Below are 15,787 nucleotides of genomic sequence, written 5' to 3' on the forward strand. Positions count from 1 at the left end.
TTTATCTATCTGTTTGTCTGTCTGTCATCCACCCATCCATGTATCTTTCTATCTATCCATCCATCCATTTATCTATCTGTTTGTCTGTCTGTCATCCACCCATCCATGTATCTTTCTATCTATCCATCCATCCATTTATCTATCTGTTTGTCTGTCTGTCTATCTGTTTATCTACCTAGCTATCCATCCATCCATCCACCTATATATATACATGCATACACACACACATATATATGTATATTTATGAATATGTGTGTGTGTGTGCATGTGTGTGTGTTAAGCAAAATATGAGTTAGAGCTTATGCAACCGTCTAAGGGATAAATGTATCCGTAGACACTCCTGGTGTATTACCTTAGTATGTATAGTCCTAGCTATAAGGTAGGACTATAGCTAATTGGTAATTTAAGGATAAAACTGTAGTTTAATATAAATAGTTCCGAACTACAATTAAATAATGACTTTTTAATACCAATAATCAACTTCTCATTGTTAATTACTGCTCCATTTCTTTTCGTTTCTTTTCTTTTCTATATATATATATTAGAAAGTTTGGAGATGATGTACAGGTATTTAATATTAGAAGAAATGAGGTACTCAGAAATTCGGATGGTTTTATATTTACAGATATTTATTTGTATATTACATGATGTATAAAAACATGTAATATACAAATAAATATCTGTAAATATAAAACCATCCGAATTTCTGAGTACCTCATTTCTTCTAATATATATCATCATCATCATCATTTAGCATCCGCTTTACATGCTAGCATGGGTTGGACGCTTCAACTGGGGTCTGGGAAGCCAGAAGGCTGCACCAGGCCCAGTCTGATCTGGCAATGTTTCTATGGCCGGATGCCCTTCCTAACACCAACCACTCCATGAATGTAGTGGGTGCTTTTTACGTGCCACCAGCACGGAGGCCCGTTGGGGTGGCGCTGGCAACGGCCACGTTCAGATGGTTTGCTTACGTGCCACCAGCACTGGTATCACAGCTACAATTTCCATTGATGTTGATCGATTTCGATTTTGATTCTGATTCTCACTGGCCTGCTTGCTTAGCCTGTGGGGTGGCGTCATTTGAAGGCTAAAACAGTGCGAAGCGCATTGTGATCAGCGATGTGTAGCAACATCTGATGGCCTGGTCGGTCACGGTGATCACAGTGATATATATATATATATTTGTTGCCAGCGCCGCCCCGACTGGCCTCTGTGCCAGTGGCACGTAAAAAGCACCATCCGATTGTGGCTGTTGCCGGCCTTGTCTGGTCCCCGTGCTGGTGGCACATAAAAAGCACCATCCGATCGTGGCCGTTTGCCAGCCTTGTCTGGCACCTGTGCAGGTGGCACGTAAAAAGCACCCACTACACTCACGGAGTGGTTGGCGTTAGGAAGGGCATCCAGCTGTAGAAACACTGCCAGATCAGACTGGGCCTGGTGCAGTCTCCTGGCTTCTCAGACCCAGTTGAACCGTCCAACCCATGCTAGCATGGAAAACGGACGTTAAACGATGATGATGATGATGATGATGATGATGTGTGTGTGTGTGTGTGTGTGTGTGTGAATATTATCATGCAATGTATGTATAAACACACAGGCACATATCTCAGTGTCTCTCTTTCACTTGCTTTCTCCCTCCACTCTCTAACTCATTCTCTCTCTTTATCTCTCTCTCTTTCTCTCTCCCTCAGCTTGAGAGAAGCAACTTCATCCTGGATGCGTTCATTGACTGCGCTCGCAACGGCAACACGGCCGGCAGCCGAGTGGTTGACCACTTGCTGGTCAATGCCTCCGATGATGGTGGCCAATGGGACATGTTGGTCAACTTGATTTCCAAATATGGTATTGTACCAAAGAATATCTACCCAGACACCGTGTCCTGTGAGGCTTCTAGATATTTGGTCAGCATCATCAGTCACAAGGTATGTGTTTGACCCCTCGGATCTTTTCGGTTTGAACGGCAGTTTTTTCAAATAATTTCCATGTAACTAAAAAATTTTAAACTTCGTATACTGGTAGAATGTGTTTATAAAACATCTTTTTCTCTTGGCTTTATTGAGGAAATTCTATAGTTTGTAAGATATTTGTTGTTTTTTTTCTTCAATTTCTGCAATTTCAACCAATCAATGACATCTATTGAGGTAAAAAAAAACATTTGGTCATTTGGTCAGCCTGAGGCTATAACAGAAAACACTTGCCCAAGGTGCCATGCAGTGGAACTGAACCTGGAACTATGTGGTTGAGAAGCAAATTTCTTATCATACAGACACACACACACACACACATATTTATGTATGTATGTATGCATATATGTATATATATATATATATATATATATATATATATATATATATATATATATATATATATATATATATATATGTGTGTGTGTGTGTTGTGTGTGTGTGTGTGAATATTATCATGCAATGTATGTATAAACACACAGGCACATATCTCAGTGTCTCTCTTTCACTTGCTTTCTCCCTCCACTCTCTAACTCATTCTCTCTCTTTATCTCTCTCTCTTTCTCTCTCCCTCAGCTTGAGAGAAGCAACTTCATCCTGGATGCGTTCATTGACTGCGCTCGCAACGGCAACACGGCCGGCAGCCGAGTGGTTGACCACTTGCTGGTCAATGCCTCCGATGATGGTGGCCAATGGGACATGTTGGTCAACTTGATTTCCAAATATGGTATTGTACCAAAGAATATCTACCCAGACACCGTGTCCTGTGAGGCTTCTAGATATTTGGTCAGCATCATCAGTCACAAGGTATGTGTTTGACCCCTCGGATCTTTTCGGTTTGAACGGCAGTTTTTTCAAATAATTTCCATGTAACTAAAAAATTTTAAACTTCGTATACTGGTAGAATGTGTTTATAAAACATCTTTTTCTCTTGGCTTTATTGAGGAAATTCTATAGTTTGTAAGATATTTGTTGTTTTTTTTCTTCAATTTCTGCAATTTCAACCAATCAATGACATCTATTGAGGTAAAAAAAAACATTTGGTCATTTGGTCAGCCTGAGGCTATAACAGAAAACACTTGCCCAAGGTGCCATGCAGTGGAACTGAACCTGGAACTATGTGGTTGAGAAGCAAATTTCTTATCATACAGACACACACACACACACACATATTTATGTATGTATGTATGCATATATGTATATTATATATATATATATATATATATATATATATATATATATATATATATATATATATATATATATATATATGTGTGTGTGTGTGTGTGTGTGGAGGCGCAATGGCCCAGTGGTTAGAGCAGCGGACTCGCGGTCGTAGGATTGCGGTTTCGATTCCCAGACCGGGCGTTGTGAGTGTTTATTGAGCGAAAACACCTAAAGCTCCACGAGGCTCCAGCAGGGGGTGGTGGCGATCCCTGCTGTACTCTTTCGCCACAATTTTCTCTCAGTCTTTCTTCTGTTGGCCTGCTCGCTTAGCCAGCGGGGTGGCGTCATTTGAAGGCTAAAACAATGCGAAGTGCATTGTGACCAGCGATGTGTAGTAACATCTGATAGCCTGGTCGGTCACGGTGATATATATATATACTAGCAGTATCGCCTGGCGTTGCTCGGGTTTGTAAGGGAAATAACTATATAAGCATTTTTAGAATGTAAAGTATAATAGCCATCTCAATATGGCTAACCACAAAGGTGGGGGTGTTACTGTAGCTTTTTACGTTCTGAGATTTAATAATACATTTTTAGAGAGTTACTTCCCTTATATAATAGCAAAAAAATGTATTAAAAATGGGGGAAAATGATGGTAAATTTTTCTTTAAATCGTAGACTCATCGTAGACGCGCGCTAATACCCAGAAGGGCTCGATATGAATCACGACTATAAGATACCCAGTTTTGGTTAAACTGCACCGCAAAATGTGGGAGTAGTTAGAAATCTAAATCGTAGGAGACAGACACACACACAACCTTACTTTTATAGATAAAAATATACACACACACTTGCCCATAATGGGACAGATCTGAATCCATGTTGTTGAGAAGCAAACTTTTTTGCAACACACACACACACACACACACACACACACACACACACACACACACACACACACACTCATGTTATAATATTGACATAAATAAGTTTTGGAACTTAATTTCACTCGAAAATAATTCCATATTTCTGTCCTGTTTTTGTTCTACTAAGATGCGAGAATACTGCAAAATCCTTCAAGAAAATGTCGTAAAGGGAGTTACAGATGCTGATCTACAGGTTCTAAAAGAGGGAATGGTTAAAGAGGTAAGCACTTGCATGTCTTTGATTTTCTCTCTTACCTGTTGTTAATGGACAAACATGCATAAATATACCCATACACACGTATACGTACACACTCACACACACACACATACATGCATGCATGTATACACATACATGTACTCACACAAATGTATTGCCTTTCATCATCATCATCATCATCATCATCATCATCGTTCAATGTCCGTTTTCCATGCTAGCATGGGCTGGACGGTTCAACTGGAGTCTGGGAAGCCAGAAGGCTGCACCAGGCTCCGGTCTGATCTGGCAGTGTTTCTACAGCTGGATGCCCTTCCTAACGCCAACCACTCCGTGAGTGTAGTGGGTGCTTTCCATGCTGGCATGGGTTGGACGGTTCAACTGGGGTCTGGGAAGCCAGAAGGCTGCACCAGGCCCAGTCTGATCTGGCAGTGTTTCTACAGCTGGATGCCCTTCCTAACGCCAACCACTCCGTGAGTGTAGTGGGTGCTTTCCATGCTAGCATGGGTTGGACGGTTCAACTGGGGTCTGGGAAGCTAGAAGGCTGCACCAGGCACCGGTCTGATCTGGCAGTGTTTCTACAGTTGGATGCCCTTCCTAACGCCAACCACTCCGTGAGTGTAGTGGGTGCTTTCCATGCTAGCATGGGTTGGACGGTTCAACTGGGGTCTGGGAAGCCAGGAGGATGCACCAGGCTCCGGTCTGATCTGGCAGTGTTTCTACAGCTGGATGCCCTTCCTGACGCCAACCACTACGTGAGTGTAGTGGGTGCTTTCCATGCTAGCATGGGTTGGACGGTTCAACTGGGGTCTGGGAAGCCAGGAGGATGCACCAGGCTCCGGTCTGATCTGGCAGTGTTTCTACAGCTGGATGCCCTTCCTAACGCCAACCACTCAGTGAGTGTAGTGGGTGCTTTCCATGCTAGCATGGGTTGGACAGTTCAACTGGGGTCTGGGAAGCCAGGAGGATGCACCAGGCTCCGGTCTGATCTGGCAGTGTTTCTACAGCTGGATGCCCTTCCTAACGCCAACCACTCCGTGAGTGTAGTGGGTGCTTTCCATGCTAGCATGGGTTGGACGGTTCAACGGGGTCTGGGAAGCCAGGAGGATGCACCAGGCTCCGGTCTGATCTGGCAGTGTTTCTACAGCTGGATGCCCTTCCTAACACCAATCACTCCGTGAGTGTAGTGGGTGCTTTCCATGCTAGCATGGGTTGGACGGTTCAACTGGGGTCTGGGAAGCCGGGAGGATGCACCAGGCTCCGGTCTGATCTGGCAGTGTTTCTACAGCTGGATGCCCTTCTTAACGCCAACCACTCCGTGAGTGTAGTGGGTGCTTTCCCTGCTAGCATGGGTTGGACGGTTCAACTGGGGTCTGGGAAGCCAGAAGGCTGCACCAGGCTCTGGTCTGATCTGGCAGTGTTTCTACAGCTGGATGCCCTTCCTAACGCCAACCACTCCGTGAGTGTAGTGGGTGCTTTCCATGCTAGCATGGGTTGGACGGTTCAACTGGGGTCTGGGAAGCCAGGAGGATGCACCAGGCTCCGGTCTGATCTGGCAGTGTTTCTACAGCTGGATGCCCTTCCTAACACCAATCACTCCGTGAGTGTAGTGGGTGCTTTCCATGCTAGCATGGGTTGGACGGTTCAACTGGGGTCTGGGAAGCCGGGAGGATGCACCAGGCTCCGGTCTGATCTGGCAGTGTTTCTACAGCTGGATGCCCTTCTTAACGCCAACCATTCCGTGAGTGTAGTGGGTGCTTTCCCTGCTAGCATGGGTTGGACGGTTCAACTGGGGTCTGGGAAGCCAGAAGGCTGCACCAGGCTCTGGTCTGATCTGGCAGTGTTTCTACAGCTGGATGCCCTTCCTAACGCCAACCACTCCGTGAGTGTAGTGGGTGCTTTCCATGCTAGCATGGGTTGGACGGATCAACTGGGGTCTGGGAAGCCAGAAGGCTGCACCAGGCTCCGGTCTGATCTGGCAGTGTTTCTACAGCTCGATGCCCTTCCTAACGCCAACCACTCCGTGAGTGTAGTGGGTGCTTTCCATGCTAGCATGGGTTGGACGGTTCAACTGGGGTCTGGGAAGCCAGAAGGCTGCACCAGGCTCTGGTCTGATCTGGCAGTGTTTCTACAGCTGGATGCCCTTCCTAACGCCAACCACTCCGTGAGTGTAGTGGGTGCTTTCCATGCTAGCATGGGTTGCACGGTTCAACTGGGGTCTGGGAAGCCAGAAGGCTGCACCAGGCTCCGGTCTGATCTGGCAGTGTTTCTACAGCTGGATGCCCTTCCTAACGCCAACCACTCCGTGAGTGTAGTGGGTGCTTTCCATGCTAGCATGGGTTGGACGGTTCAACTGGGGTCTGGGAAGCCAGGAGGCTGCACCAGGCTCCGGTCTGATCTGGCAGTGTTTCTACAGCTGGATGCCCTTCCTAACGCCAACCACTCTGTGAGTGTAGTGGGTGCTTTCCATGCTAGCATAGGTTGGACGGTTCAACTGGGGTCTGGGAAGCCAGAAGGCTGCACCAGGCTCCGGTCTGATCTGGCAGTGTTTCTACAGCTGGATGCCCTTCCTAACGCCAACCACTCCGTGAGTGTAGTGGGTGCTTTCCATGCTAGCATGGGTTGGACGGTTCAACTGGGGTCCGGGAAGCCAGAAGGCTGCACCAGGCTCCGGTCTGATCTGGCAGTGTTTCTACAGCTGGATGCCCTTCCTAACGCCAACCACTCCGTGAGTGTAGTGGGTGCTTTCCATGCTAGCATGGGTTGGACGGTTCAACTGGGGTCTGGGAAGCCAGAAGGCTGCACCAGGCTCCGGTCTGATCTGACAGTGTTTCTACAGCTGGATGCCCTTCCTAACGCCAACCACTCCGTGAGTGTAGTGGGTGCTTTCCATGCTAGCATGGGTTGGACGGTTCAACTGGGGTCTGTGAAGCCAGAAGGCTGCACCAGGCTCCGGTCTGATCTGGCAGTGTTTCTACAGCTGGATGCCCTTCCTAACGCCAACCACTCCGTGAGTGTAGTGGGTGCTTTCCATGCTAGCATGGGTTGGACGGTTCAACTGGGGTCTGGGAAGCCAGAAGGCTGCACCAGGCTCTGGTCTGATCTGGCAGTGTTTCTACAGCTGGATGCCCTTCCTAACGCCAACCACTCCGTGAGTGTAGTGGGTGCTTTCCATGCTAGCATGGGTTGGACGGTTCAACTGGGGTCTGGGAAGCCAGAAGGCTGCACCAGGCCCAGTCTGATCTGGCAGTGTTTCTATGGCTGGATGCCCTTCTTAACGCCAACCACTCCGTGAGTGTAGTGGGTGCTTTCCTGCTAGCATGGTTGGACGGTTCAACTGGGGTCTGGGAAGCCAGAAGGCTGCACCAGGCTCTGGTCTGATCTGGCAGTGTTTCTACAGCTGGATGCCCTTCCTAACGCCAACACTCCGTGAGTGTAGTGGGTGCTTTCCATGCTAGCATGGGTTGGACGGTTCAACTGGGGTCTGGGAAGCCAGGAGGATGCACCAGGCTCCGGTCTGATCTGGCAGTGTTTCTACAGCTGGATGCCCTTCCTAACACCAATCACTCCGTGAGTGTAGTGGGTGCTTTCCATGCTAGCATGGGTTGGACGGTTCAACTGGGGTCTGGGAAGCCGGGAGGATGCACCAGGCTCCGGTCTGATCTGGCAGTGTTTCTACAGCTGGATGCCCTTCTTAACGCCAACCACTCCGTGAGTGTAGTGGGTGCTTTCCCTGCTAGCATGGGTTGGACGGTCAACTGGGGTCTGGGAAGCCAGAAGGCTGCACCAGGCTCTGGTCTGATCTGGCAGTGTTTCTACAGCTGGATGCCCTTCCTAACGCCAACCACTCCGTGAGTGTAGTGGGTGCTTTCCATGCTAGCATGGGTTGGACGGATCAACTGGGGTCTGGGAAGCCAGAAGGCTGCACCAGGCTCCGGTCTGATCTGGCAGTGTTTCTACAGCTCGATGCCCTTCCTAACGCCAACCACTCCGTGAGTGTAGTGGGTGCTTTCCATGCTAGCATGGGTTGGATGGTTCAACTGGGGTCTGGGAAGCCAGAAGGCTGCACCAGGCTCTGGTCTGATCTGGCAGTGTTCTACACAGCTGGATGCCCTTCCTAACGCCAACCACTCCGTGAGTGTAGTGGGTGCTTTCCATGCTAGCATGGGTTGGACGGTTCAACTGGGGTCTGGGAAGCCAGAGGCTGCACCAGGCTCCGGTCTGATCTGGCAGTGTTTCTACAGCTCGATGCCCTTCCTAACGCCAACCACTCCGTGAGTGTAGTGGGTGCTTTCATGCTAGCATGGGTTGGACGGTTCAACTGGTCTGGGAAGCCAGGAGGCTGCACCAGGCTCCGGTCTGATCTGGCAGTGTTCTACAGCTGGATACCCTTCCTAACGCCAACCACTCTGTGAGTGTAGTGGGTGCTTTCCATGCTAGCATAGGTTGGACGGTTCAATGGGGTCTGGAAGCCAGAAGGCTGCACCAGGCTCCGGTCTGATCTGGCAGTGTTTCTACAGCTGGATGCCCTTCCTAACGCAACCACTCCGTGAGTGTAGTGGGTGCTTTCCATGCTAGCATGGGTTGGACGGTTCAACTGGGGTCGGGAAGCCAGAAGGCTGCACCAGGCTCCGGTCTGATCTGGCAGTGTTTCTACAGCTGGATGCCCTTCCTAACGCCAACCACTCCGTGAGTGTAGTGGGTGCTTTCCATGCTAGCATGGGTTGGACGGTTCAACTGGGGTCTGGGAAGCCAGAAGGCTGCACCAGGCTCCGGTCTGATCTGATAGTGTTTCTACAGCTGGATGCCCTTCCTAACGCCAACCACTCCGTGAGTGTAGTGGGTGCTTTCCATGCTAGCATGGGTTGGACGGTTCAACTGGGGTCTGGGAAGCCAGAAGGCTGCACCAGGCTCCGGTCTGATCTGGCAGTGTTTCTACAGCTGGATGCCCTTCCTAACGCCAACCACTCCGTGAGTGTAGTGGGTGCTTTCCATGCTAGCATGGGTTGGACGGTTCAACTGGGGTCTGGGAAGCCAGAAGGCTGCACCAGGCTCTGGTCTGATCTGGCAGTGTTTCTACAGCTGGATGCCCTTCCTAACGCCAACCACTCCGTGAGTGTAGTGGGTGCTTTCCATGCTAGCATGGGTTGGACGGTTCAACTGGGGTCTGGGAAGCCAGAAGGCTGCACCAGGCCCAGTCTGATCTGGCAGTGTTTCTATGGCTGGATGCCCTTCCTAACGCCAACCACTCCGTGAGTGTAGTGGGTGCTTTCCATGCTAGCATGGGTTGGATGGTTCAACTGGGGTCTGGGAAGCCAGAAGGCTGCACCAGGCTCCGGTCTGATCTGGCAGTGTTTCTACAGCTGGATGCCCTTCCTAACGCCAACCACTCCGTGAGTGTAGTGGGTGCTTTCCATGCTAGCATGGGTTGGACGGTTCAACTGGGGTCTGGGAAGCCAGAAGGCTGCACCAGGCTCCAGTCTGATCTGGCAGTGTTTCTACAGCTGGATGCCCTTCCTAACGCCAACCACTCCATGAGTGTAGTGGGTGCTTTTTATGTGCCACATGCACAGGTGCCAGACGAGGCTGGCAAACAGCCATGATCAGATGGTGCTTTTTATGTGCCACCGGCACGGGGGCCAGGCGAGGCTGGCAAACGGCCTCAATCGGATGGTGCTTTTTACGTCCCACTGGCACAGAGGCCAGTCAGGGCAGCGCTGGCAACGGCCATGTTCGAGTGGTTCTCTTACGTACCACCGGCACTGGTATCACAGCTACAAATTCCATTGATGTTGATCGATTTTGAGTTCGATTTTCACTTGCCTCAACAGGTCTTCACAAGTAGGGTTTGTGTCACAAGAAGGAAAGGTATGCATAAGTGGGATGGCTACGTCCCAGGTAGAGGCCACGGGTTTTGGTCTCACTTGTTTTAACCCTTTTGTTACTGTATTTATTTTGAGATGTTCTGTGTTTCTTTCAATTACTTTAAATATAACAAAGAATTTAGTAAAATAACTTGGTTATCATTAAGCTTGTATTAGGAACATAAATTGTGAGTAAGGTTTGGTGGAAGATTTTAATTGAAACCTTAAGAAAACAAGACATTTGTACAACAGAGCCAGAGCCAGTTTCAGCCAGGTTGGTAACAAAAGGGTTAATTAATTTTGAGAATATCAAAAAGTTTAGTAAAATAACTTTCTCGTCACTAAGCTGTGTGCCAACAACCACCTTGAGGATCTTTTTGAGCTCCATGTGTCCAACACATGTGGGCATACCTACAAAGTCAGAAAACAGCACAGCTCCCATGACTTTCGGAAACATTTTTTCACACTCAGAGTTGCTGAAGCATGGAATGAACTACCTGCATCAGTTGTTAGTTGCCAAGACATTGCTTCCCTTAAAACCTCCATGCTTCCTGAAATTTGCCAACATTACACCTGATATCACTGCCCCTGCTTTATGAATTCACACATGTATATCATGGCTCATACACTGTTCACTTTCCTGACATTTGTACATAATTCTGTGTTCTGTACATGCACTTTTGATGAGTTGTAGTACACCTGCACACTTCAAGGTGGCGAGCTGGCAGAAATGTTAGCACGCCGGCTGAAATGCTTGGCGGTATTTCGCCTGTCTTTACATTCTGAGTTCAAATTCTGCCGAGGTCAACTTTGCCTTTCATCCTTTCGGGGTCGATTAAATAAGTACCAGTTACACACTGGGGTCGATATTATCGACTTAATCCGTTTGTCTGTCCTTGTTTGTCCTCTCTGTATTTAGCCCCTTGTGGGTAGTAAAGAAATAAGAAGTGGGGCATTTGAACAGCCTCTGTCTTCATCAAGATGTCAAGGGAATCAGACCTGTGAAAAGCATCTCCTAGGGAGAGTAACTTCTGGATAGGGGTTAGAGTAGTGTACATGTGTGGTAACGACCATTGAGGTCTGCCGATTCTTGTAAATCAAAGCAGGATGCTCTGTACTGATTTCATCTTGAGGTAAGAGTATCCATATTTCTTTTGCCCTCCAGGTACTCTTTACCCTTTTACTTGTTTCAGTCATTTGACTGCGGCCATGCTGGAGCACCGCCTTTAATCAAGCAACTCGACCCCGGGACTTATTCTTTTGTAAGCCCAGTACTTATTCTATCGGTCTCTTTTGCCGAACCGCTAAGTGACGGGGACATAAACACACCGGCATCGGTTGTCAAGCAATGCTAGGGGGACAAACACAGACACACACACACACACACATATATATACATATATATGACGGGCTTCTTTTAGTTTCCGTCTACCAAATCCACTCACAAGGCTTTGGTCGGCCCGAGGTTATAGCAGAAGACACTTGCCCAAGGTGCCACACAGTGGGACTGAACCCGGAACCATGTGGTTGGTAAGCAAGCTACTTACCACGCAGCCACTCCTGCGCCTATTTATATATATATATATGATGGGCTTCTTTCAGTTTCCGTCTACCAAATCCACTCACAAGGCATTGGTCGGCCCGAAGCTATGGTTGAAGACACTTGCCCAAGATGCCACGCAGTGGGACTGAACGCGGAACCATGTGGTTGGTAAGCAAGCTACTTACCACACAGCCACTCGTGCACCTACGGCATACTAAATATATTTTTCCACAAAACATCATTGTTAAAATAGAGTCTGCATCTTATGCACAAATGCATCTTACAGAGCTGCAAACATGGTTATTCTTTCATTTATTATCTTCTTCTTGCAGTTATACACCATCCTGTCTGTTACCTTGGGTACGCCGCCCAAAGAGTTCGTCTGGGATTATTACAATAAATCAAAGGTTTATCACTCTATCGGACCCATCTCACCTCATGATTTCTACCACGAACACATCAAACCCGTGTTTGATGTCTCAGATATGGTAAGATATCAGGTCTTTTTTTCTTTTTATTTTCTGTTTACGATCATTATTTTTTGTGTGTTTTACTACATAAAGGTCACCAACTGCCTACCTTGAGTAATTACTCACGGCACGGCCTGATATATATATATATATATAATATATATATATATATATATATATGTAATGTAGGATTAAATTTTTTCAAAAAAAAAATTCTTTTTGAAAAAAATTTTATCAATGGCCAGCATATTAAAAAATACCTTTAAAGGTTAAATTTATAAACAATTCATAAATAAGGGCAAACGAAAAAATTTCTAATGCCAAATATGCCGAAAAATTGGACATATTGTCCATTAACCATATAATTTTTTCACAATACGCACACAGCGAATTGTTTATATATATATATATATATATATATATATATATATACATATATATATTCTGCTGAGCTCAGTAGAAGACACTTGCCCAAGGTGCCACGCAGTGGGACTGAACCCGGAACCATGTGGTTGGTAAGCAAGCTACTTACTACACAGCCATGTGTGTGTGTGTGTTTATCCATTACTTATTTATCTTTGCTATCGTTGTATCTATCTCCCATAGGTATGTTTGGTGAATGACCCTCGTCCCAGCAGCCTCTACAACAAGACCTACACAGTAGAATACCTGGGTAACATGACTTCGGGTAACCCTGTCATCTACATCAACCAACCCATCGAAAAACTCAAACACTATGCACTGATGCAGCTGCAGAGTAAAAAGGTCAGTGACGTATTTTGGTTTTACGGGTGTGTGTGTGTGTGTTTGGATGTGTGTGTGTTTGGGTGTGTGTGTGTGTGTTTGAGTGTGCATGTGTTTGTGTGTGTATTTATGTGTGTTTGGGTTTGTTTGGGTGTGTGTTTGGGTGTGCGTGTGTTTGGGTGTGTGTGTGTGTGTGTTTGGGTGTGTGTGTGTGTGTTTGGGTGTGTGTGTGTTTGAGTGTGCATGTGTTTGTGTGTGTTTGTGTGTATTTGGGTGCGTTTGGGTGTGTGTGTGTGTTTGGGTGTGTGTGTGTTTGGATGTGTGTGTGTTTGGGTGAGCGTGTATGTGTTTGGATGTGTGTGTGTGTTTGGGTGTGCGTGTGTTTGTGTGTGTGTGTGTGTTTGGATGTGCGTGTGTTTGTGTATGTGTTTGTGTGTTTGGGTGTGTGTGTATTTGTGTGTGTGTTTGTGTGTGTATTTATGTGTGTTTGGGTTTGTTTGGATGTGTGTGTGTTTGGGTGTGTGTGTGTTTGGGTGTGTGTGTGTTTGGGTGTGTGTGTGTATTTATATGTGTTTGGGTGTGAGTTTGTCTGCATGTAGTATTTGTGGCCCTTGAGACCAATAAAGAAAGAATTATTCTTCTCATTATTTTCAAGGTATTATTGGTGAGCTGGTAGAAGCATTAGCACGCTAGGGAAAATGCTGAGGGACATTTCATCTGTTTTTACATTCTGAGTTCAAATTCCACCAAGGTCGACTTTGCCTTTCAACATTTTTCTGGGGTTGATAAAATACATACCAGTTGAACACTGGGGTTGATGCTATCAACTAACCCCTTCCCCCAAAATTTTGGGCCTTGTGCCTATTATCATTATTATAATTATTATTATTATTATTATTATTGAGTGAGAGAGCAGTGCATGCCATGAAAGGGATACTGGAGTAAAATATATGAAGCCCAGTATACCCATCATGACTACCCGTCTGATAAGGGTACACCAGGCATATGCATCACAACCATATGTGCGCGACATGGTGATCTCATATCAAGATAAACAGCACATGACCTTGCAGGTGGGGCCCAGTTAGAATTTTCTTCTGGTCGAGTAACGCATCCCGCTCAAAAGGTCCCTGAATAAGGGTTGTTTAAGGATATTGAACGAAACACCCATGTTTCCAGAGGTGAATTATTCAAACCCCAAAGAATTCCTCTCAACACATGGCTATGATGCTCCCCCACTACTTCTGCTCATGATCAGAGATGCACATATCATCAGCCACCAAGGGACATGCTCAACTGGTTACGGTCAAACAACTGACAAGCAAATCTGAGGTATTGAGCAGAATATTTGCTGTAGCCCATCTTTTATACCAAGACAAAACAATGTACATGATAACACTTCCAATCAGTTAAGACCAGAAGCCATGAGAGCCACTGCCTGGTACTGCATCAGGGCATTAGCAAATCTGTGGTATTGAGCAGAATATTTGCTGTAGCCCATCTTTTATACCAAGACAAAACAATGTACATGATAACACTTCCAATCAGTTAAGATCAGAAGCCATGAGAGCCACTGCCTGGTACTGCATCAGGGCATTAGCAAATCTGTGGTATTGAGCAGAATATTTGCTGTAGCCCATCTTTTATACCAAGACAAAACAATGTACATGATAACACTTCCAATCAGTTAAGATCAAAGCCATGAGAGCCACTGCCTGGTACTGCATCAGGGCATTAGCAAATCTGTGGTATTGAGCAGAATATTTGCTGTAGTCCATCTTTTATACCAAGACAAAACAATGTACATGATAACACTTCAATCAGCTAAGATCAGAGCCATGAGAGCCACTGCCTGGTACTGCATCAGGGCATTAGCAAATCTGTGGTATTGAGCAGAATATTCATTGTAGCCCATCTTTTATACCAAGACAAAACAATGTACATGATAACACTTCCAATCAATTAAGATCAGAAGTCACAATTATTATTGTTATTATTATCATCATCATCATCATTATTATAGTTATTATTATCGTTATTATTATTATCATTGTTATTATTATTATTGTTATTATCATGGTTTCCGTTGTTTCTCTTGTTTTGTCCAGAGTGTGTGGTTTGGCTGTGATCATTCCCATCAGAACCAGTTGAAAGGTATTGGCTGCCTGGATATGAGAGCGTAAGTAACACCCTTGCTGTCAAATGTTCCCTCGTGCACCAATCGTTGCCTTTTCTTATAACAGACACGGCTGTGGTGGCAGCGGTGGAGGTGGTGGGTGGTGGCAGTTGCCTGCTTATACATTGATGGTGATACTACTACTACTACTACTACTACTACTACAACTGTGACCACCATCACTACCACTATTCAACAGCAGCAGCAGCAGCATTGCTACCACAACCTCTGCAATCATTGTCATGTCCACCATAAACACTATCATCGCTACCACCACCAACACCACCACCATGCACACCACCACCACCAACAACAAAAGCAACGTTACGGCCAACACCCCCCACAATCACTACCACCACCACCACTACCACCACCGCTACCAACACAACAACTAATACCACCATCAGCAACAACACAATACCGCCAATACCACCACTCACCACCACCGCTACCAGTACTACTATCACCACCACTACTACCACCACCACTAGTACTACTATCATCACCACCATCACTACTACTACTACTACTACATAGTCAAACCTAGGGACCTAGGCTTGACTATGTGCTTAAAAAGTTTGCTTTGCTACTACATATAATAATAATTATAATAATAATAATAGCAGTACCAGGTAGAGGCTCTCATGGCTTCTGATCTTAACTGATTGGAAGTGTTATCATGTACATTGTTTTGTCTTGGTATAAAAGATGGCCTA

At 46.2% G+C, this 15,787-nt stretch overlaps 1 protein-coding gene across 3 annotated transcripts in view; it reads left to right on the forward strand.

Annotated features, from left to right (window-relative positions):
* Positions 1-15,144, forward strand: part of LOC115226075 (bleomycin hydrolase) — a 132,915-nt gene extending 117,771 nt beyond the window's left edge. For all 3 annotated transcript variants that reach the window (XM_036514979.1, XM_029797049.2, XM_036514978.1), the window contains 5 exons: positions 1,695-1,925; positions 4,188-4,280; positions 12,014-12,169; positions 12,758-12,916; positions 15,004-15,144. In XM_036514979.1, coding sequence (XP_036370872.1) covers positions 1,695-1,925; positions 4,188-4,280; positions 12,014-12,169; positions 12,758-12,916; positions 15,004-15,078 — 714 coding nt within the window. In that variant the 3' untranslated portion in view covers positions 15,079-15,144. The remainder of the gene's footprint in view (positions 1-1,694; positions 1,926-4,187; positions 4,281-12,013; positions 12,170-12,757; positions 12,917-15,003) is intronic.
* The last annotated feature ends 643 nt before the right edge of the window (positions 15,145-15,787 follow it).

The sequence above is a fragment of the Octopus sinensis genome, linkage group LG29, assembly GCF_006345805.1.
Source record: "Octopus sinensis linkage group LG29, ASM634580v1, whole genome shotgun sequence".
Lineage (NCBI taxonomy): Eukaryota > Metazoa > Mollusca > Cephalopoda > Octopoda > Octopodidae > Octopus > Octopus sinensis.